The sequence below is a fragment of the Ochotona princeps genome, chromosome 11 (assembly GCF_030435755.1).
Source record: "Ochotona princeps isolate mOchPri1 chromosome 11, mOchPri1.hap1, whole genome shotgun sequence".
Lineage (NCBI taxonomy): Eukaryota > Metazoa > Chordata > Mammalia > Lagomorpha > Ochotonidae > Ochotona > Ochotona princeps.
The window spans coordinates 35,640,025-35,662,651 of NC_080842.1; the positions used below are offsets into that span (position 1 = coordinate 35,640,025).

General features: G+C 41.1%; 1 protein-coding gene across 1 annotated transcript; it reads left to right on the top strand.

The window, feature by feature from the left end:
* Nucleotides 1-552: 552 nt before the first annotated feature.
* Nucleotides 553-22,566, top strand: CBR4 (carbonyl reductase 4). Its single transcript, XM_004579056.3, has 5 exons — nt 553-772; nt 4,171-4,291; nt 5,993-6,129; nt 9,854-9,988; nt 21,867-22,566. The coding sequence occupies exons 1-5, from the start codon at nt 631-633 to the stop codon at nt 22,043-22,045; spliced, it is 714 nt and encodes a 237-aa protein (XP_004579113.2). The 5' UTR covers nt 553-630; the 3' UTR covers nt 22,046-22,566.
* Nucleotides 22,567-22,627: the final 61 nt, after the last annotated feature.

A 22,627-nucleotide genomic window follows, 5' to 3' on the forward strand; every position in this document is an offset into this window, starting at 1 on the left:
GGTCTGACACTCCTTTACCAAGTTGGACCTTAAGTTTGCAGCCAGACAAAATTTGGGTGAAAGGTAGACACCGCAATTCCAACGAGCCCACGCCCATCAGTGTATAAAGGGCGTGCTAATTACAGCGCTCGATCCATCCCGGCTAACCGGAGAAGATCTAAAGCCTTGAAAATCTTGCTAGCTTTAACCAACCTGGAGAACAGGTCACCCGAACTCAACTCCAGCCCCTAACCCCTGACTCCCAGAGACAAGCAACGTGAGGCGAGTGCGCGCGCGCCTCTGCCTGCCTGCGTCGAGACTACAAGTCCCAGCATGCAGTGAGGCATCACGGGTCGGTCCTGCGTGGGCCGGTCCTCCTAGGGGACAGCCGCCGGGAGTCCGTGCGTGCTGACGTTGACGCGCGGTACGTGCGTGCCCGCGTGAGCTTGCCTCGCGGTCCTGGGCTTGCTTAGCGTCAGGGCGGCTAAAGGCGTCGGAAGCGTTTTTGTAGCGGCGTGGTCGTTGTAAAGTTTGGGGGACAGTGGTTGTTACAAAAAGAAAGAAAAGAAAAGAAAAACCTCAGAGGACCTGAAAGGGGCCGCCACTTTTCTGGCTCTCCTTCCTCCCGAGTTGGAGACTGCCGAGTCCAAGATGGACAAAGTGTGTGCGATTTTTGGGGGCTCGCGGGGTATTGGCAAGGCGGTGGCTCAGTTAATGGCCCGCAAGGGCTACCGACTGGCTGTCATCGCCAGAAACCTGGAAGTGGCCAAAGCCACCGCCGGGGAGCTCGGCGGTAGGTATCCAGCTGGCGTCGACGCGGGGCGCACAGGTGTCTCCCCGGGTGGAAGTGCCGGCCGCCCTGCACCTCCCGCCCAGGCCCGAGCCCTTGGGGTTTCCTTTGAGACATTGCAGTCCTGTGGGGCCCCACTAATAAGCACCTACCTTCCTGCGGCTGGTGCAGGTCGTGAGAAGCGGCTTTGTTTTGGCGTCTGGGAGGGGAGTCTCTGCAATTAACAGCTCCTTACATGGTAGGGGAGGGAAAGGACTTGTTCTGGCGCCCTGGGCTACGGGCCTGGGCGGGATGGAGATCCGGCAGGAAAGGTAGGCGGGCCAGGTGTAGACAGCACACCGAAGTGTTGCTGAGGGCTGTTTTTGCGAACGCACAAAGCTGGGTTTCAAAGAGAAACTACTCTTGAGTCCCAGCCAGTTTTGAGTTAAACCTGGCCAGGTTAAGTCACAACATTGTTTTACTCAGTTTTGCAAGTGCAGTTGTTTTGCCCAGTTGTTACATTGCCTCTGAACTTCAGTCTTGCCTAATAGCAATGAATCAGTCATGGTTCTGCGAATTTCCAACTCTTGATAGAGAAATTAATTGTTGGAAAGATGCTGAGCTGATGCTGTATTTTTGCTACTGTAATGGACAAAAATATGAATGTTTACTGTCAGTGAGGCATGGGGAGAATAAAGGTCTGGGAATGTGTTTTTGTGGCTGTTACTTTTATTTTTTAAAGGGTTGTTATTTGAATGGCAGAGAGGCAGATCTTCCATCTGTTGGTTCAGTCCCCTCAAATGCTTTTAACAAGAACTGGGCCAGGTGTGAGCTAGACGCTCTGTGGCGGTCTCCCACACTGGCAGCGCCGGTCCAAGTACTTGGTCTGTCTGCTGGGTATGGGGCAGGTAGCTGAATGCCTAGCTGGGGCTCAAAGTGACCCTCTCATGTGGGATGCTGGCAGTGCAAGGGGCTGTTGTGTTGGCTATCCCTCCTCCTGGCTCCCACTTTTAAAATAGCATCGTTGAGTTCACAGATGCTGCTGGAACTTGAGTTCATTGTCATTCTGACGAAAGAGAGAAAGTAGTGCTTGTTCGTGGTCACTCTGAGCCATCTGTGTGTGTTCCACTGGGTTAAACTCTTGGCTCAGCTTGCAGAGGGGTGTGTGGGTGCAGCAGGTCTTTGGATGAAAGCCTGGAGTGATGCTATGGGGCCTTCATTTCCTTGACGCACGTGTTCTGTGTTTTACCTAAAACGTTTGGTTTCCCAGGTGGTTTGTATTGCCAAAGGCTGAAGAAAGTAATGATAATGTGAAAAAGGCAAGTTCAGGTGGGAAATCAGTTATTTTAGCTTTTTTTTTTTTTAAATCTGTGTTTACAAAAAAAAATGTATCTGGGTTTTAAAAAGGATTGATTGAAAGGCTGAGTTACAGAGAAAACAGGGAGAGACAGATCTTCCATCTGCTGGTTCATTCCCCCTGCTGACCACAGTGGCTGGAGCTGGGCCGGTCCAAAGCCAGCAGCTTGCTCTGGGTCTCCCACATGAGTGCAGGGGCCCAAACAAGTACTTGGGCCATTTTCTGCTGTTTTTCCAGGTGTGCTTTCAGGGGGTTGAATTGAAAGTGAAGTAGCTGGAACTCTGTGGGATTCCAGCACTGCAGGTGCCAGCTGCTATTTATCTGCAAGGTGGGGTTCCAGAGGGAGGGAGATACAGAGATCTTCTGGCACTGGCTCTATTCCCAAATGGTGGTAGTGAGCATGGCAGGACCAGGATGTCATTCAGGTCGCACGTGGGTACAGCTGCCCAAGTACCCTGGCCATCTTCTGCTTTCCCAGGTAATTCATAGGGAGTTGGATTGGAAGTGGAACAGTCCGACTTGAACCTACATCCATATGGGATGCTGACATCTCAGATGGCTGCTTTGGTTGAAACACCACAACAGCAGCTCCCAAATTCTACATTTTAGAGGACAGACACTCCTGTATTTAACTTTTAAAAAAATATAAAGTGGTAGGCCTGATGCGTTAGCCTAGTGGCTGAATCCTTGCCTTGCAACCATCGGGATCCCGTATGGGTGCCGGTTTGTGTCCCCTCTGCTCCACTTCCCATCCAGTTCCCTGTTTGTGGCCTAGGAAAGCAGTAGAGGACAGCCCAAAGCCTTGGGACCCTGCACCAGCATGGGAGATCTGAAAGAAGCTGCTGGTTTCGGATCAGCACAGCTCTGGCCCTTGTGGCCACTTGGGGGGTAAACCAGAGGATGCAGGAGCTTTCTGTGTCTGCTTCTCTCTGTAAATTTGCCTTTCCAGTTTTTTAAAAAAAGGATAAATCTTAAATAAGTGGTGAGAAAGCAGCTCTCATTCGGTTTGCATTTGGTACTTCTTCTGGGCCCATGGTAGATGTTACCATACTCTCATTGGTGGTCAATGACAGATACCAGCTGGCTTTGTGGTTGTGAGAATGTAAAGCCGTATACTGTGTCACTAAGCAGTGATATTCAGTATGTTGGGTGGAATGTATGTTTTCAACTCAGGATATTTTCTGTTTATCCAGATGTAACCACACTATAGTTCAGGAGCACCTTTTTTGCTTTTTTTTTTTAACAAATTCCTGTATTGTTTCCTCTCTCTTGTTGGTTGGACCTAATAGCACTGTGTGTGCCATTATGGATTTGTAGCACTTAAAACACAGGGAGAAGCTCTGGAATTCACACTTAGGACCAAATAAATCAACCAAGAAATAACAAAAGTTCTAACAAAATTGGATTTCAAAAACAATATAAAGTCCAGGTCCCCAAAATTATTGAATTGGGTAGCATGGGTTCCCTGTTAAAGCCATAAATGTTGTTAGATATATTTTGTAAAGCGGAAAAAGGCTCCGCTTCCCTTTTTGTTGTGAAGTTTTGGGGCCGGTGCTGTGGCATAGTAGGTTAGACCTCTGTCTGCAGGGCCAGCATTCAGAATGGGCACTGGTTCTAGTCTAAGGTGCTCCACTTCGGATCCAGCTCTCTGGTTATGGCCTGAGAAGGCAGCAGAGGGTGGTCCAAGCCCTTGTATGTTTGTACTAACATGGGAGACTTGGAGGAAGCTCCTGGCTTCAGAGCAGCTCAGCTCCTCTCAGCTCTGGCCATTGTGACCATTTGAGGAGTAAATCAGCAGATGAAAGACCTTTATCTGGCTTTCCTTCTCTCTGGAACTCTGCCTTTCAAAGAAAAACTTTTCTAAATGAACTTCTGTAGTGTTACTGTATTTCCTCTGTTCACCCCTGCCCTAACCTAGCTTCTTTCCTCTGAGAGCGGGTGCTCATCTTCACATGCTTTTATCACTTGCATACAAGCTCACAGGATAGGGCATGTTTAATGTACTGAGTGAATTTAAAATGAAAGGTGAATTTATATGTAATTGTGATTTAACTTTGTTTTGTAGGAGAACACTTGGCACTAAGCTGTGATGTTGCTAAGGAGCATGATGTTCAACATGCCTTTGAAGAGATGGAGAGACACTTAGGTCAAGTAAATTTCTTGGTGAATGCTGCTGGCATTAACAGGTGGGTCACAAATTTCAGCACAATTCCAATGTCTTTTTTTTCTTAACTTTTTTTCCAAGCAGATCTTTGTGGAGTCTATGTTTATGTGTTGGTTATGTTGTTTTACTTCTAACTGAAAGAAAAGTCACACATTTTAACACTTGGAGAATCCATAATATTATTTCTAAGATACTGTGTTAGAAATGAAGTATCTCATAGGTTTGATCAGTTTTTGGGACTGCAGTCACCTGCCATGTACATGCCAGGGCTCTCCCAGCACTGAGAAGGCTGTCTTGATTTCTAACTTAATACCTTCTTTTTTTTTTTGACTTTTTTTATTAATTATTATGCATTATGTGACAGTTTCATAGGCTCTGGGAACCCCCCCACCCCTCCCCACGCCCCTCCCCCCTGGTGGATTCCTCCACCTTGGTGCAGTATTACAGTTCAAATTCAATCAAGATTCTTTCCTTGCAAATATATACCAAACATAGAGTCCAGCTACTTATTGTCCAGATGGGTTGAACAGTTTCTTGGGGAGACCATTTCTGGTCCAAAGTTAGAGCTGGTAGAATATCATCCCAGTCAATTAAGAGTCCCAATATAACATTAACAGCAATTTGTAACATTATGGAATTGACATGGTTTTGCGTAACCAGTATGTTAAAAAAAAACAAAAAACAAGTTCTTAACCACAACCTATGATTTGCTCATTGACATTTCAATTTGAGTTTGTATACAGGACCGGCTGCTATATACCTTAAAATGGCTATAAGGTACCATTCAGCTGTCTCGTGTCTATTTCATTCCAGTATTTAGCCATTTGTTGTGTTGAAGTATAATTTTACTGATCTTGGCAGATTTTAGGATAATCTAGACTGGCTTGTAACTCTAACAAGACATTTGTCAACAATTAAGGTGCAGAACATTTTTTTGGGGGGGGGTGTGCAGGAAAGTCCCCAACACCACGGTGAAGAGTGACTAATCTTCGTGTCCTACCCAGCAAGGCATGAGCAAATCCATGCCAGCTCTTTCCTGTCAGATTCCAGGCTCTACTTTTTGTTGTTTGTCTATTTATTTTAGGTTTTTTTAGTTTGTATGATTGTTTGTTTGCTATGAGGGGTTTTCAGAGCGATCCTGATGGTCATTGCAAGGGAGGGTGGGGGTCCAGAGGTGGAGCCAGGCTCGGACCAGAGAAAGCTCTCCTCCCTGGTCCCGAAGGACGTTTATTGTTCTTCTGTTTCTGCGGACCGCTCAGGGCTTCTGGTTGTCTTTCCGATGATGTTGGTAACTTAATACCTTCTTAAGGGCAGTCACTATGCTGAGTTCTGTCGCTGTAGGTTCTGACAGTTTATGAACCTAATAATGAGGGAGTCCAAGATCAATTTACGAGAAAATTATTCAGAGTAATCCTAGTTTTCTTGCTAACCAAGTTGCACCATGGCAGTTGTGCAGGCTAAACTGTTTTGTTTCAGTGTATACTTTCAGTCAGCAATGCTTGCTTCCGTGGCTAGAGGGGGTGGCAGTGTGCTTTCTGGCTGCATCATTTCCCGGTCCTAGGTTGTTGGTGGTTCTCAAGCCGAGTTCCAAACGGGACCCCTAGATATTCTTGCAAAGCTGGAAAGCACATCTTAGACTCCATTTTTGGGAAGAATCCTGTATGTCTAGATTTCTTTTGTTTAAACATCTCATTTATATGTCACTTTTTCTTTGTGTGTGTAGGGATGGTCTTTTAGTAAGAACAAAAACTGAAGACCTAGTGTCGCAGCTTCATACCAACCTCTTGGGCTCCATGCTGACGTGCAGAGCTGCCATGAGGACCATGATTCAGAAGCAGGGAGGGTCCATCGTCAATGTAGGTGAGTAGTTCCCCTCTGTGTGTTGCTGGCAATCCTCCAGTGCTGTACAGTTTTTAATTAACTTAGTCGGAAGTTACTAAGGTAAGAAGCTCGAAAGGAATTGATCTTTGTATTATCTGTAAAACAATGTAGCCAAAAGGCCGAGAAGCGATGGAAAAAGATTTAATGAACTGATTAACGAATAAAACATGACCATGTATTCACATCCTTGGAGAGGTGAGGCAAATGATAAGTGAGTTGACACCATCACATACTAGAAAAGTGACAGTGCTGTCCACGTGCTATATGAGAAAAAATGGCCAGGCGCAGTGGGCGAAGGCCGCGTGCACTGGGAGAGGCCAGCACTGCAGAGGCCGGGATGTTGTCATTGCATATCAGCGTGGTCCCAGTCGTGCCAGTAGTCTGGATTTCTCAAGAGCAGTCAGACATCTGAATCTTTATTTGAAATCATAATGTTAGAAATGTGTATAAGGAATGTAAAATCATAAAAGTGTAGACAGTAGGGCCTGGTGTGGTGGCCTAACAGCTGAAGTCCTTGTCTTGTATGTGTTGGGATCCCATATGGTCACCAGTTCGTGTTCTGGCAGCTCCACTTCCCATCTGGCTCCCTGCTTGTGGCCTGGGAAATCAGTCGAAGACGGCCCAAAGCCTTGGGACCCTGCATGGCAGACCTGGAAGAGCTCCTGGCTCCTGGCTTCGGATCAGCTCAGCACTGGCCATTGCGGCCACTTGTGGAGTGAATCAAGGGATAGAAGATCATCCTCTCTGTCTCTCCTCCTCTCTTTATGTCTGACTTTGCAATAAAAATAAATCTTTAAAAAATTGTAGATAATAGGGGATAAAGAACAATGTTTATAGCCTTGTATGAGTTTATGCATGTTTATAGCCATGCAAAGGTTTCAAGCAAAATTAACTGAGTTTTTTTTTAGAATGGTTGTGAGTATATACTACTCCAGTTTGTCTGCCTCACGAGTTTGATAAACCATGGAGTACATACTGTAGAACTTAAAAGGTGCAGTGGCCTGAATGAAATCTTTCTTTAGTTTGTTAATTTCAAAGTAGTGTCACACCATCTGTTTTTTATTTTAAGTGATTACACATTAAAAGGCCACAAAATGAAAATGTTACTCCACCAAAGCAGATAACCCTGTTTTTGTTTGTTAATATAGGATGTGGCTTTCCAAGCCAAAATCTGATGTTTTTAGTTTTGAAATGAGAGAAGAATACTGTGCTGATGAATTAAGAGGCTATTAGAACTGTCAAAAGATTATTTAGAAAGAATTACAGAGAGAGAGGCTGGCTCATTCCCCAGATGGCCACAGTGGCTAATACTGGGATGGTCTGAAACTAAGGAGGCAGCTGTGTCCTCCTTGTCTTCCACTGCTTTTCCCTGGCCACTCTCAGCGCACTAAATCCAAAGAGGAGCAGTTGCAGCATGAACTGGTGTCCACAAGGGGTGCTGATGGGGCAGATGGCAGCCTCTGCAACATTTTTGACATTATTATTATTATTAATATTTATTTGTTTTCATTTGAAAAGCAGAAATAGAAGGAGAGAGAGCGCGCGAGATAGCAAGAGAGCTTCCATCCACTAGTTTATTTCCCATAGGACTACAGTGGCTGAACTGGAAAGTTACGTAGCAAAGAGCCAGGAGCTTGTGGATGCAGAGGACCCTGCCCCACTGCCTGCCTGCCCTTTAGCAGGGAACTAGAATGGAAGTGGAGCTGCCAGGACCTGAACCGGCACCCGTATAGGAGGCTGATGGAGGCTTAACATGATACGCCACTGTGACATCCCTGACATTGATGTTTTAACCATGTGAGGGATGAGGCAGGTGCCGTGGTAGTTACTAAGCCAGCACTTGTACTGCATATTTGCTGTAGTGGTTCAAGTCCCAGTTGCTGTGCTTCCCATCCAGCTTTCTGCTCACGTGACTGGGAACAGCAGTACCTAAGTATGCCATTAAGTATATTAGTATGGATTCCTGCCATCCACGTGAGAGTCCTAGATGGAGTTTCTGGCTGTTAGCTTCAGCCTGGCTCAGCTCTGGTTATTACAGTAATTTGGATGGAAAATGACTTTCTCTCTTGCTTTGTTTTTTAAATAGTTGAAAATAAACATAAATTAAAGATATTTTTTCAAATGGATTAATGAATGAGTTGGCCTTTGGCTTTTTTTTTTCCTTAAGATTTTTTTGTTTGTTTATTGGAAAGGCAGATATACAGAAAGAAGGAGAGACCGAAAGATCTCCTGTCTGCTGGTCCACTCCCCAAGTGGCCACAATGGCTGGTCCTGAGCTGATCCAGAGCCAGGAGCCTCCTCTGGGTCTCCCACACGGGTGCAAGGTCCCAAGGCTTTGCACTGTCTTCAGCTGCTTTCCCAGGCCACAGGCAAGGAACTGGATGGGAAGTGGAGCAGCCAGGACATGAGCCAGTACCCATATGGGATCCTGGAGCATGCAAGGTGAGGACTTTACCCGATAAGCTACTGCGCTGGGCCCAACCTTTGGCTTCTAACACAAAACAGGCATCTATCTCTCACCTGGTAACATGCAAGTTTATTTAATTCTACAACATCCCTTTAGATATATTTAAGAAACCCATGTCGGTTCTCTGGATGTATGCAAAACCTTTAAAAATGCACTGGAAGTAAATAAAAGTATACAAATAAATCATGAGGATCTGATTACAGAAAAAAAATATTGCACGTTGCTAGGAATTTCATTGATATTTCAGGGTTTTTCGCTTTTTGACCAAATAAATGATAAGTGCATAGCATGAACTGAAATTTTTTTGTTTGATTTCTTCTCCAAGCTTCTGTTTCTCTTTTTTAAAATGCTCTCTGTGTTTCTATTTCTTGTGAATACCCTTTCTTTTCCACCTGTATTTCCTCAGACCAGTGTCTTGTCTTGGTTTTCTGCCTTCACCATTATCCAGTTTACAGTGCATGATATAGGTAAATATGTAATATTTGACTCTGATTATAATAAAAGTGGAATGTTTTTCTAAATTTCTTAATTTTTATGAGGCTTGTGATTAATTTTTGTATTGTAAGTACAAGTCAGTGGTGCAGAAAATTACTTCTGCACTTCTGTTTTGCAGGCGTTATTTGCATATAGCTGATATTTGAATTATAAAGTATTCTTACATACTCATTAAATAAAGTCTTAAAAATCTGTAGTAAGCAGTAAAAGTTACAGTACATCATGGAAAGTAATAAAATTGAGCTTTTACAGAACGTTTATAATTGAAACTACATTAATTTAGATTAACAGTACCTTCAAATAAACTATTTTTCTTAAATGTAAAAGTGAATGCTTATGTCTGTGCTGTAGAATCATGACATTCTTCTTCCTTAGGCTTTTTCTGGCTTTAGCTTCTTTCCTCAGAAAACCCTTATAAACACCATGGAATTCATTCTGTGTCACCTCTTCAGGGTAGAGTGGGTCTCTTTCACTTAGTGGGTCAGTTTGTAAGCCTCAAAATTTATAAACTTATGAACTCAAAACTTATGAGTTTATATCAGGTTTTGTTTTTCAAGATCTTATTTTTCTGTTAGTATTTAGAGTAGACTGGGACTCTTAAGTTTTATTACCCAACTGACCATGATAAGAGTTCCCATGTTTAGTAAATAAGTTTTTTTTTTGTTTGACTTTATATATTGTGTGAATTTTCAAGGAACCTCATTAATTAATTGATTTGAATTTCTTTTTTTCTCCCTCTAGGAAGTATTATTGGATTAAAAGGCAATTCTGGCCAGTCTGTGTACAGTGCCAGTAAGGGAGGACTGGTCGGGTTTTCACGTGCTCTTGCTAAGGAGGTAGCGAGAAAGAAGATTAGGGTGAACGTAGTTGCACCAGGTTAGTGAAAACTTACTAAAAAGCTCTATTGATTAAGATTTTTGGTTTATGTGGAAGAAAGCTGTGAATCGGCCCATTACTTGACAGTCATTGATTGACATCTATGTAAAATAGTTCAGATGTGATTGTGCAGAATCAAATAATGAACTGGTGACTAGAAAAAAAGTTCTTTGTACGTTCTGTTGTGTGCAAAATCTTTTGTTTAAAAATTTCACTAATGTATGGAATGACTTAAGGTGTAGAGGATCTTATAGATCATTTATTCCAGTTATTTAGAAAACTGGGATCTGGGATTCAGAGTGACTTGCCCAAGATCGCCCAGCAATTTTGAGGCAGCAGTCTTACTAAAAGCTTATGTTGCTTCGTTTCCTTTGAAGGAAAACGGAGATTTGCTCCCTTGGATTCTGTAACATTCAGAGCCCTGGATTTTTGTGGTTTTTTTTTTTTCCCTGTATGATCTGGTTAAACTCTGTGGAACCTTACAAAACCTTCTACCTTTGTCATTGCAGTCAGGTATCCCTTAGCAATGGGCTTCACTCTAAGAAACATCATGAGGCGGTTGTGCAATGTGTGAACATTGCACAGTGTGCTCACAGGTACTAAGGTAGCTGTTGGCGTCATGAGGTGACGCAGGATTTTGGGACCACTGCCGTTTACGTGACCCACCAGTGACCTAAATGTCCTTACGTGGCGCATGACTATGTTTGCCTTTTGACTAGTTGATAAAACTGACTGTATTGGCAAAGAGGGTCATTAAAATTGTTAAAATTCTAATCTACGTCAGCACTCATTAACTGATGTGCTAGATGTTTTTATTTGGCATTACTTGATGTTTTAATAAAGTAAGTGTTTATGTATGCCTCTGCCAGTTAGCCATAGTATGCCAGCTTATATATAGTTTTCAGGAATTAACCAAGTGCTTAAGAAAAATTTAACTTGGTTCACTCCTTGGTTGTAAGAAAGAGTGGGCTAAAGCAGACCTTGGTTACATTCCCTTTTTAAGTCGCTAGTGACTTTTGCTTGGGCTCTGGAGTTGGGAATTTATTTGGTACTAATGCTGAGCCAGCAACTTTCAAAGATGTCCTGTCAACTCTTTTGCTCTGGGTGCCTTCATTGCAATTTTTTGTCTAGGTGCAAAGACCAGCAGAAGTCGCACTATGAACGTTTGATACATGACTGTAGTTTACATACAGCTAATTTCATTTTTGTTTTTGTTGTTTTTTTCTGGAAAAAAAATCTTGTCTTTGCTTTTTGTTTGCATACGCTTTATAAAAGCTTATTGCTGTTAGTGTTAGATTAGCTGTGTATGAAATATGATATTTATGATTTGGTACCCCACATATTTGCTTCCTTTTCATTTAGTGGAATAGTGTGGGTAATGAACAGTAGTTTGTGGTGATTTAAAACCTGAATGGATTGGGAGGAGTTTTCCTGACTCATAGTAAGTCATGTAGCAAACTTTCTGGAGTGTCTCCTATGCTGCAGAAGTGTAGGAGAGCTGTGTTAAGTCCCAAAACATAAGAAGGAGTAAGCTGTTTCTGCCATGAAGCGAAGCATAGTGGGAACGATAGAGTTATGATGTCATGTGAGGAACGTGAAGTAGAGGTGCACGCCAGGCGCGGTGGGAATGCCGAAGAGAAAACACTCTTAGTTGTCAGGGCCATTGGCTGAATAGTAGGAACCAAGTTAATAAAAAGGGAAACTTTAATAAGAACATTACTGTAGTGTGATATGGCTTTTCCTAAAGAGATTTTCCAGTGCAATTTATGCATTAGATGAAAACTTTTACTGTTGCAAGTTAAACTGCTGGTTGTGACAAAGGTAGTTCATATGAGCACTGATGGAGAAAGGTCGCAGTCAGTCCATTTCAGATCCAGCTGCTTGCTCACGTTCCTGGGAGAGCATGGGGGTGGTGGGGATGGCCCAAGTGCTCAGGCCCTGCATATGGGGAGCGAACTAGGGTTTGGAAGATCTTTATTCCTCTTTCTTTATAACTTTGTCTCTGAAATAAATAAATCTTAAAAAAAAAAAAACCTGTTGCTAAAATGTGACCATTGCATATGATGACTTTTATTGTGTCACTCTGCTTATGTACCAAGCAGGTTTCAATCAGTCAGAAGGAATGTATAAGCTGAAATTGAAGAACCAAGTTAATTCAGTGGATTATTTATTAACCCTATTTTAAAATATAATTTTGGTCAGATTGTTCAGCCTTCGAACACCTGACATAGTTAACAAATACATAGTTTTTTAATGTTCTATTTTTGTTTTTTGGTTACCCTCAAATGGAGGCTTCATAAGAACAGTCAGGCGAATTACAAGGAGCAGCAAGGAACAAAGCAGACAACAGAGGCTGTCAGGGCATGTGTTTAACCAGCAGTGAGACACTTGAGTCTTGTATTGGAGTGTCCAGCTTTGATGCCTTCCTCTAGCTCCTGACTCCAGCTTTCTGCTCATTCAGAGCCTTGGGCCAGTGGCCGTGGCTCAAATAATTGAGTCCCTTATCACCCACGTGGGAAACCTGGTTTGAGTTCCCTGAGTTTGGCTTAGTTCTTGTTTGAGAAACAAACTAGTATGTGGGAATATGCTTTTGTTCTCTATTTCTTTGTATGTCAAATAATCATCAGTGCTCTGCCTAATATATACTGATTACTTTTAAAGGTGATTAGTTAGCAAGCTTTGGTATTACAGGTAGAGCATCCCTAGTCCCCAAATCCAGAGTTTGAAATATTTGTATGTCTGAAGCTTTGTGAGTGCTGACAAAATGATCAAAAAGTTTTGGTTTGGGGAAAATGTGGGTAGGGTTGCAGGGGGTTAAGCTGTGGGTTAGGACACTCACATCCCATACTGCAGGGCTGGTTGGAATGCAACTCCTCCGCTTCTGCCAGATCTTCTGCTGTTGTGTCTGGGAAGGCAGAGGTGATGGCCCAAGTATTTGTGTCTAGCTGGGAGACTGATTGGAGTTCTTACCTCCTGGCTTTGGCCTGGCTCTTGTGGACATTTGGGGAGTGAATCAGTGGACAGGAAATCTTTCTCCCTATCCCCCATCCCATGTCATTCTACATTTTAAATAAACTAATTTTTTTAAAAGTTTGAAATTTGGAACATTTTGAATTTCAGATTGTGGGATTGCTGACAAATCTATGTGACTATTTCAAAAATTCCAAACTCTGAAAAGCTTTTGAATTGAAGCATCTTGAATAAGGGATCTTTAACTTGTACTTTAAATATAAACTTCTCAGCATAAATCTTGCTGATTAGAAAATATTAAACATGGAAATAAGAGTATTTCATGAATTGAACCAGTAATGGACATGTTACCCTTAAAATTGTATGTTTTGAATAATAATGTATATTGTATGAATTTGTAAGTTACAAAAGGCACAAAGTGAAGTCTTCTCTCTTTTAGACATGTGGCTACTTTCATTAATAGCAACCATTATTAATAAGTTTGTTCTGTGGTTCATATATAAGGTAATTGTGTATGTGTATGCAAGTTATTTCAGAAAATACACGTTATATCAGACTATCATAATGTGCTATACCTTTATTTTATTCATAGAATAATATGTCTTGGAGATAATTTCCTGTTCTTTTAAAAAAAAAAATGTTGTGATACAATTTCATAGGTTCTGGGATTTCCCTATTCTCCTCTCCCAAAACCTCCACCCCCGCCCCCCGATTTTCCCCATACTACTGTAGTAGCATAGTCCTTCATGAATAGTCCCGAAGTCCATCATTCTTCCGTTCAAGCATATCCTGACGTTGCGGGCATGGACAATGGCATAGAGTTCAGTATCCTATTGTCAAGATACATTTAACAGACTTGATGATTTTCTGGGGGTTTCCAAATCCGGCCAGTGTCACTGGGAGTCCATCTTTACTGTGGAAGTAGAGATGCATACTGCATTGTATCTTCACATCTGGACATGATAGTTCCTATTACACAATTACTGTACATCTGGTTAAATAAAAAGCCATAAAACATAATCAACAGGAAGAAAAATAGGAAATTTACAGCCACATAAAGTTAAATAACATGCTAACGTGCTACTGTGTTGCTGAAGAAATGAAAAAGAAAATGAAAAATATTGAGAAAAATGATGCTACTGTATGACCTATGAGTCAGTGAAGTAACAAAATAAGAAAACAGTTTTTTTAAGAAATGAAACTAAAACCAAAAATATGCTATTAGATATAGCGAAAACAGTATTGAAAGGGCTATTGATTTAATTTTGCATGAAGCTTGCTTTATATTCTATAAAGAACTGTTTGATTTTTGAGACCATTGGATAAGGGCGTCTGACATACTGGTTAAAATGCTGGTTGCAGTTCCCATGTCAGGTACCAGTATGCCTGATTCAAGTCCTAGCTCCTCTGTTGCAGATCTAGCTTCCTGTTAATAGACAAACTGGGAAGCAGTTTATAATGACATAAATATTTGGGTCCCTGTCGCTTGGAAAATCCAGATTGGCTCCTGGCTTTGGTCTGATCTGACCTTGCCTATTAGTGGGTGGATGATTTCTTTTTCAAATACAATGAGAGTTAAAGTTGCAGTTTTATGAGAATCTAAACATGAACCTTATGATTCATTCATTTAAAATGTATAATTCAGGCATTTTAGTGCAGTTATAGAATTGTCATACCACAGTGAAGTATCCATGTGTACTTCTGTTTGTTTAAATTTAAGACCCAGAGAGAGATTTTTCTTTTGCTGGTTCACTCTCGAAATGCCCTGGAGCCAGATACTCAGCCCAGGACTCCCATGGTATAGTAGGAACCAATAGCATGAAATGGGTGTACCCTACTGCCAGCCAGGGTACCTATAGCAGAAACCTGGGGTTAAGACTGGAGCTGGGACTGCACACCCAAATACTCCAATAGGGGATACAGGTCTTCCAAATGGTGTTGGCGTTGCTAGGCAACATGTGTGTCCCAACAGCAAATTTTAGAATGTCTTTGTCATCCCAAAAGAAATCCCTGAAGGCATTCAGCTTACTTCCATTTCTCTCCAATCCCAGCTTCTGCCAGCTGTCTATCTCTATAGATCTATTTGGGTCATTATGTATATATGCTATCACAACATTTGGAGTCTATGACTGCTGGATAATTTTTAATGGCTGAGATAGCAATGCCTGTTTAAAAAGTCAGGTCAATTTACTTCTTCACTTGATGCCTCTTGATAGTATGTAGGTTGTCTCTGATCTTTTCTGTTAAAATATTGGATTATTTATACATTGGCAAGTGTGCCTGTAATCCTGGAAATGGAACGGTTATTGCTCAGAAGTTACATGCACTTGTAGTTTTGATAAGCAGTGAAGCACTGCATTTATTTTTGCAGGGTACCCTGTATGCTTTGGTACCCTCTCCCTGCTCTTTAAGTTGGAGGGCTTTTTTGTTTACTACTTGGAGGAAATTGTAGTGACAGGTGCTTGCATAAGCTTGGCATCCACTTGGCTGTGGGTATTATTTTAAGTGTTCTTATGTGTTGTTGAGCACAAAGTTGATTTTTCACTCTGCTTCCCACTATAAATGCAAGATGTGCAGATTTGTTTTGGGTAAAATGTTGGTCTAGTTTTGGGCAACAGCCTTGTTTTTTCCTTAGAAAGTGTCTAGGATTGTTTTAGTTGCTTGTTTATAGATCCATGAAACAATACTAGAGATAGAGCATTTGAGTTGACCACTGTGTCCACCAGTGCTGCCTCTCACAATTGTTACTACTGGTGATAGACTAAAATGCAGGTGTGTTATTTAAATACAAAGTCTCTCCTTAACACAAACATGTTGAAAACTAAAATAGAAGCCTAGTAATAATGTGGAAACAAGGAGTTGTTCTTTATTTATATTGAATTGCTAGTTGGAGATGGCCAAAGGTAGCATATTTAGAGTTATAAGAATTCTTAGTGAATATGAACCCTTTACTTTTATGAGCAAGAGTATCCTGGTTCCTAGAGAGTTTCTGCATATATTTTAGAGTATACTGGGCTTATCATGTATTCAGGACTGAAGTAGAAATTTCTTTGTTACAAATTGGTTGAGTGCATGTCATTCAGTTTTCTGTTTCATGATTTAAAGAGTGATGACTGTATAGCCGGTGGGGAACCTCCTACTGTCCAAGTGATGCAAAAACATCACTTACTGCACAGTGGCACCTACTGGTAGTTTATAGTTTGTATAGCCCTGCTTGAAAGGCACTGTAAATACATACCACATAAAAAGAGTTGAATTTCTAGAACTTTGCATAAAACATGATTGAAGATAGGGGAAAGAATCTTTGGGGCCAAGGATTGAGAATACAAACTGGAAAGCAGTGCAAGTACGAAGATTGGTGAGAGGGATTGAGAACTGCTAATACTCCTCCTCAGGCTGTGACAATGTGTTAGGGATCCACAATTTTGAATGCAGTACGCTCATTGGGACTAAACATGGAGTCTGCAAGAAGCACATGGGGCATGCATTGATAAAAGCTGCGTATGGCCTCCAGAGTTTTTCTGCGCCAAAACTTATATTTTTAAATCTATTTTAAGTACCCTGCTATTTATGTTTGTGGTTCACGAGCTTTCGATAAAATGGCATGGACATTCGGTAGAGCTCAAAATATTGTGTCATCAGGAATATTTTTATGTGAATGCTGAAGACATATATGAGTTTTAAAAGGCTACAGATAGATTAGGCCAGTAGGACTATTCTGTATGCTGCTGTGATGATGGACGCATGATATAGATTTGTTCAAACCCATAACCTAAAGAGTGAACCCTGAGGTAGATTATGGACTTGTCTCAGCACTGCATTAATATTGGTTCATAAGTTGTAACAAATGTAATACACTGAGGTAAATGTGACTAATGGGGGAATGAGGGTATTGCGGTAAGGGAATATTTGGCAACTTGACCATCTGTTCAGTTTTTTTTTTATGAATATAAAATTATTGTGAAACCAAAGTCTGTTAAGAAAAAAATGGAGAGAAAGGCTCTTTGAATATGTTCTTGGGTCCATATCAAGCACCAATACCAAACAGGGAAAACCAAGTGTTTGTATGAGTTTGTCCTTTGCTTTCAACCCAACCTGTCACACCTGATCTACTTTGAGGCATTTATTGTGGGGTTTAAATGATGGCCGGCAAGGGTCATATGTTTGTCCAAGTATCCATTCGTGAGTCTGGGAGAGGCTTGTCCAGCCTCCTCTAATGAAATAGCACCCTTACCTTTCAGACCTGCGAGGTGAAAGGCGAGTCTTCCTGGAGGGTGAGTGGCTGAACGTAGTGATTCCAGCTCTGGAGTTGTAATCATGCTGGACTCACACTCACCTCCCCTCTTGTAAAATCGGGCCTGACGGAAACACGGGCATAGCAGACCCGAATCCAGGCAGTAATTATGCAAACCCTTTAGATGGCTTGAAGGTGGTGGCTTTCGTCTGGTCCTCATTATGGCTTCTGTGATTGTTTTTGCTTTCACAGCCTCTGTGTCACAGTTCACCCTTCCGTCTCACTGTGATTGTCTTTCAACTTCCTGCTGCCCACGTCTTTGTCTCTGGTTTGCCTTCTAGTACCTCATGCCTTGTTCTGGGTGACAGTGCCTTCTGATGCATTACCCTTTTGTTTCCAAGAGGGCAAATACATCAGAACTAATATCTAGAAGAGGGACAGGCCAATTTCTTTTCACACACCTGGATTAAAACTCAGATCATAAGTAGTTTTGGAATTGTAGCTATTTTAACCATATACCTTCCAGTGTAAGAACCAAGGGACTTTTACTTTAAGGGAAGTTTAGGAAGTTGTGAAGGTGACTTAATTGAACCATGGTTTTCTTTTTCAGATTTTAGTGTTGCTGATCTGTCATTTTCAATGTATTGTATTTATTTTATGATGCCAAAACTGCCATGCTGTTTTGGGTAATATGTAACTTTCTTTAGGGTGGAGCTTTTAAAAATTTTTTAGAAAGATTTATTTTGCTTAAAAGAGTTAGAGAAGGAGAGAGAGACAGAAAAATCTTCCATCTGCTGATTCACTCTCCAAATGGCTGCAGTGAACCAGAGCTGGGACAGGCTTAACCTGGGAGCCATAAGCTTCTTCCAGCCTTCCATATGGGTGCACGGGTCCAAGGCTGTGGACCATCCTCTGTTGCTTTCCCAGGCCATTAGCAAGAAGCTGGATTGGAAGTGGAGCAGCTGGGACTAGAACCAGCACCTGTGTGGGATGCTCACACTGCAGGCTGAGGGTTAGCCTGCTGTGTCACTGCACCAACGCTAGGGCACAGCTTTAATAGTATTTCGTGACTCAGGGATAGAATTTAGTTTAATGCATGTTAATGACTAATCTTTTTTAAACCACCGAATGCTGACCTTTGGAATAACCCATCAGAGTTGGTTGTAAGTTTGATCCTGGCATAGCCACAAAGTCTTTGTTTCAAACTCTTTTGGGTTGTAGTTTATTGTGTACATATTTTTCTTAGATTAAATTGTGACCTTCTGTTGAGAGTTTATAGATTTAGTGGGAAGTATTTTATGTCAATTTAGCTAGACCTAAAAAATACCTTGGAATAAAGAATGATTGTATTGTGAACTCTTTGAGAAGATAACCGTATTTTTAAAAACCATCTAAATTTTTATAACAAATGTTAGGTTAGTTTTCTTCCTAGGCTTCTCTGAGGAACCTTTGAAAGTTCACCATGTGCAAAGCCAAGAAACTGGCTGTCACAAGAGAGTAGTCTTGGGCTGTTTGGGTTGCCTGCGGATGATTATGGCTGTCTGCTGTAAATGAAGTTGGAATTACAGTTCACTTGAAATTCTGCGGAGGCTAGGTCGCAGTGTCTCATGTCAGCTGCGTCTCCTTTTATCTTGAATTCCTTCTGGCCATCTCATTATTTCTAAGGATGAAAGGGAATGTTGATGACTTTTTAAAAGAATATTTTAGAACAGAGTAGATTATTTCACATTATAGTTTTAGAATGAAACACAACACAAAACTGGTTTTGTTACTCCAGATCCTCATTACAGACCATCTGAAGTTAGTACTGTGCATTTCTTCAGTAACTTGTTATATCTGCACACAAAAATAATGTATGTTTGTTGTAAGCATTTAGAAAGAGCATGAAAGCATGAAGAAGACAGTATCACTTGTTTTTTTTATTATTATTATTTTTGTCACTTGTAGTTCTATTTACCAGATCACCTATAATTCTGTCTACAATCTTGTTAATATTTTGGTATATAATTTTTCAGTTATTTTTAGCAGTGGTATAAATGAATTAATGACTATGTGTGACATTTTTCATTGATTTAAATATAGCATCTTTAATAGCATCTTTTTAAATATCTGCATATTTTGTGTGAGTTTGTCTTGACCTGCTTAATGTATTGTTTGTTGAAAGACCTTCAGCTTACTGCCAGCTTTTCTCTAATGAAACTGTAACTGTTATAGAAAAACCTGATCATTTTAATTTGACTTTTAAGAAAGCTTTTTAGATATTTATAAGTTTGAAAACCTAAAAATAAAAATTAAAACAATTGGAAAACCTAAGATAAAGAAAAGTTAAATTGTTCCACCTCAGGTACCTGCCCCAGCCTGGAGTGAGCAAGGCTAAAGCCAGGAGCCAGAAATTGAATCCATGTCTCCCACTTGGGTAGCAGGTACCTAGGCACTGGAGCCATCAGGTGCTGCCTCCTAGGTGCACGTAAGGGTAGCTGGAGTCAGGAGTGAAGCTGGGGCTGGAGCTTCAGCACTTTAATGTAGGGTGTTTTTAACTCCTGTGCCTAATGCTCACCCATTAACGTTAATTCTTTATTCAGTGTGGAGTTCACACTTGTCATCATACTTTAAATGAAGGAACATTTAGGTTGATTTATGATTGGAGTTATAAATTATTGAATTTTAATATAAGCCAATTTGAAAATTATTTTTGAGATCGCACATAAGCTTTTACTTCATGTGTCATAACTTTTTAGTTCATATGCTTTTTGTGACCTTACACTTTTTAAGAAGATTTTCACTTATTTATTTGAAGGGCAGAGAGACACACCAAGAGACATGCAGACAGAAATCCCTCATCTGATCGTTTATTTCCCAGATGCCCATAAGGGCTGGGGCTGGGCCAGGCAGAAGCCAAAATGTAGGAACTCAGTGTGACCCTTAAAGTAGGTGGTGGTGAGCCAACTGCTTGCTGCATTCCCTGCTCCATCCCAGGGTGTGCCTTAAGCTGGGACATAATGCACAGCAGGGTTTGAACACAGCACTCTGAGACAAGACTGGCTCTTCTGCATGGCATCTGAACTATTATGCAAATGTTTGTCCTTTGGACTTACTAATTTTTTCCCCTAATTATTTCGTGAATCAACATTGACTTTTCTTTCTATTTTTAAAGATTTATTTATTTTACTTGAAATTTCGAGTTAGGGTGACAGATTTTCCATCTACTAGTTAACTTCTCAGATAGCTGCTATGGCCAGGTTGGAGGTGGGAGTTTTCTTTGTGGTTTCACATGTGCATGGCATGGGCCCAAATCCTTGGGCCATCTTCTGCTGCGTTGTCATGGCCACTGGTAGGGAGCTGGATGGAAAGCAGAGGAGCCAGCACACCAAGTGTTACCCATATAAGATGCAAGCATTATGAGTGGTGGCTCTATCACTGTGCCAACACCATTTGCTTTTTCTTTAAAAAAATTTTTTTTAAAGAGTTGCTTGTATTTATTTGAAAGTCAGTGTCTCAGAGAAAGAGGGAGAGACAGACATTGATATTCCATCTGCTGGTTCACTCCTCAAGTGGCCGAGATGGCTGGAGCTGGGCAGATCTGAAGCTGGGAACTTCCTCTGGGTTGTGGTTGCAGGGGCACAAGCACTTGGGCCGCCCTCTGCTGCTTTCTCAGGCTGTTAACTGGGAGCTGGATTGGCAAGTGGAGTAGCTGGGACTTGAACAGGCACCTATATAATCCATTGCTCTGTGGAGCTGGCATCCCATATGGATGCTAGTTCAATTCCCAGCTGCCTTGCCTCCTATCTAGCTCCCTGCTAATGTGACGGGAAAGCAGTGGAAATGGCCAAAGTTCTTCAGCCCCTACACCCAATGTGGGAGATCAAGAAGCAGCTTCTGGCTTCAAACTTTGGATCTGTGCATCTCCAGCCATTGTGGATGTTTGGGGACTGGAAGTCCTCTCTCTTTGTCTCTCCTTTCTCTCTAAAATCTGCCTTTCAAATCAAATCTTTAAAAAATGTAGTTCTTCCTGGCATGTATCTATAATAATCAAGAATTTTCTTTAGTTTTTATCACCTTTCAAATTGTGGAACTTTAGAGCATGTTGTTTGCAAACTTTATCATATGTAACACTAGCCTCTTAAATTTTGAATTTTCTGTGTGTATCTGAATAATCATTTGATAGGCCATAAAGCTTTTTCTTTTATGTATTGGAAATACTGGTCTAATGGTTAACTAGCTTACAGCAAGTGGAACTAACCTTTTCCCAAATTGCCACATCAGTTCTTGTGATTGTCTTCTTTCTTTGACCTTTTCTCTCTTCTCTACTCACCCAAGGAAAGTTCATCCATCTTGTGCCTTGTTGGGTGTACCTTTATAAGGCTAGGTACCAGGCTTGCTTACCTAACAACTGGGTGTGCAGGTGACTCTTTAGTCATCAATTATGGATTCCTTGAATGAAATTTAATTCATGTTTTGTTTGTATTTGTATCCATTTACTTACATTTTGCCTGGGTTTGGGCCAGTAGTCTGTAAATGGTGAGTGAGTGAAAGTGGATGATTGTTAATAGAACTTTGTGATTCCTACACAAGATTTATTGATAACACATTCTAAGGAATACGAATTCGTTTTGATTTTTAATTGGACCAGATAATTTGTAACCTTTTCAACTGTATAATCATTTCTTTTTTTAGGATTTATTCACACGGATATGACCAAAGACTTGAAAGAAGAACTTCTAAAGAAAAATATTCCTCTTGGGAGGTTTGGAGAAACTATTGAGGTGGCACATGCGATTGTGTTTCTTTTGGAATCACCGTATATTACAGGGCATGTTTTAGCAGTGGATGGGGGCTTACAGCTCACAGTATAATTTACAGATTGTTTGGTTGTGATTGTAGTTACAACTCTCTGGGCATTGACCACATAATCATGCCTACGTGAGTGACACTTGCTAATCAAACCTGTTGATGTTAAAATTGTTGATTGCTATCTTTATATGAACATATCTGAAAAGAAAAATGTGTTCTGTAAAGCGTGTGAATCATCTACTTTTGGTTACTTCGTAGTTTATAGCAAGGCTTTATGAAGTGATGTAGGTTTGTATAATTTGCTTCGAAAGTTGAATTCATTGTCTAGTCATGAATAATTTATTAGGCTGAGTTTTCTAGAAGTTAGCCTTTTGAGTGTTGCCAAAACAGAAGAGTATTTGCAGGGTGATGATTAACTGTCCATATCTCTGCAACCCTACTTAAAGCTGGGTGGTGTTTCCTTTTGCGTGTGCTTGGGCTGTCAGTGTTCATAGAGGTTGGAACAGTTAGTACCAGTTAGGTAGAGATGTAAATCACAAATCGATTTCTTAGATGCTGTTGTCGACTAAGCAGCTGAGCAAAATAATTCATTATTGTATACAATAATGAACTGCATACACCTCCTGAGTAGAAAAAACTGGCTT

Excerpts from the sequence above, each read along its gene's own strand:
- CBR4 (XM_004579056.3), top strand. The coding sequence starts at position 631 with ATGGACAAAGTGTGTGCGATTTTTGGGGGCTCGCGGGGTATTGGCAAG. Across the intron at positions 4,292-5,992 it reads AATGCTGCTGGCATTAACAG|GGATGGTCTTTTAGTAAGAA; the intron begins GTGGGTCACAAA and ends TTGTGTGTGTAG. Across the intron at positions 6,130-9,853 it reads AGGGTCCATCGTCAATGTAG|GAAGTATTATTGGATTAAAA; the intron begins GTGAGTAGTTCC and ends TTCTCCCTCTAG.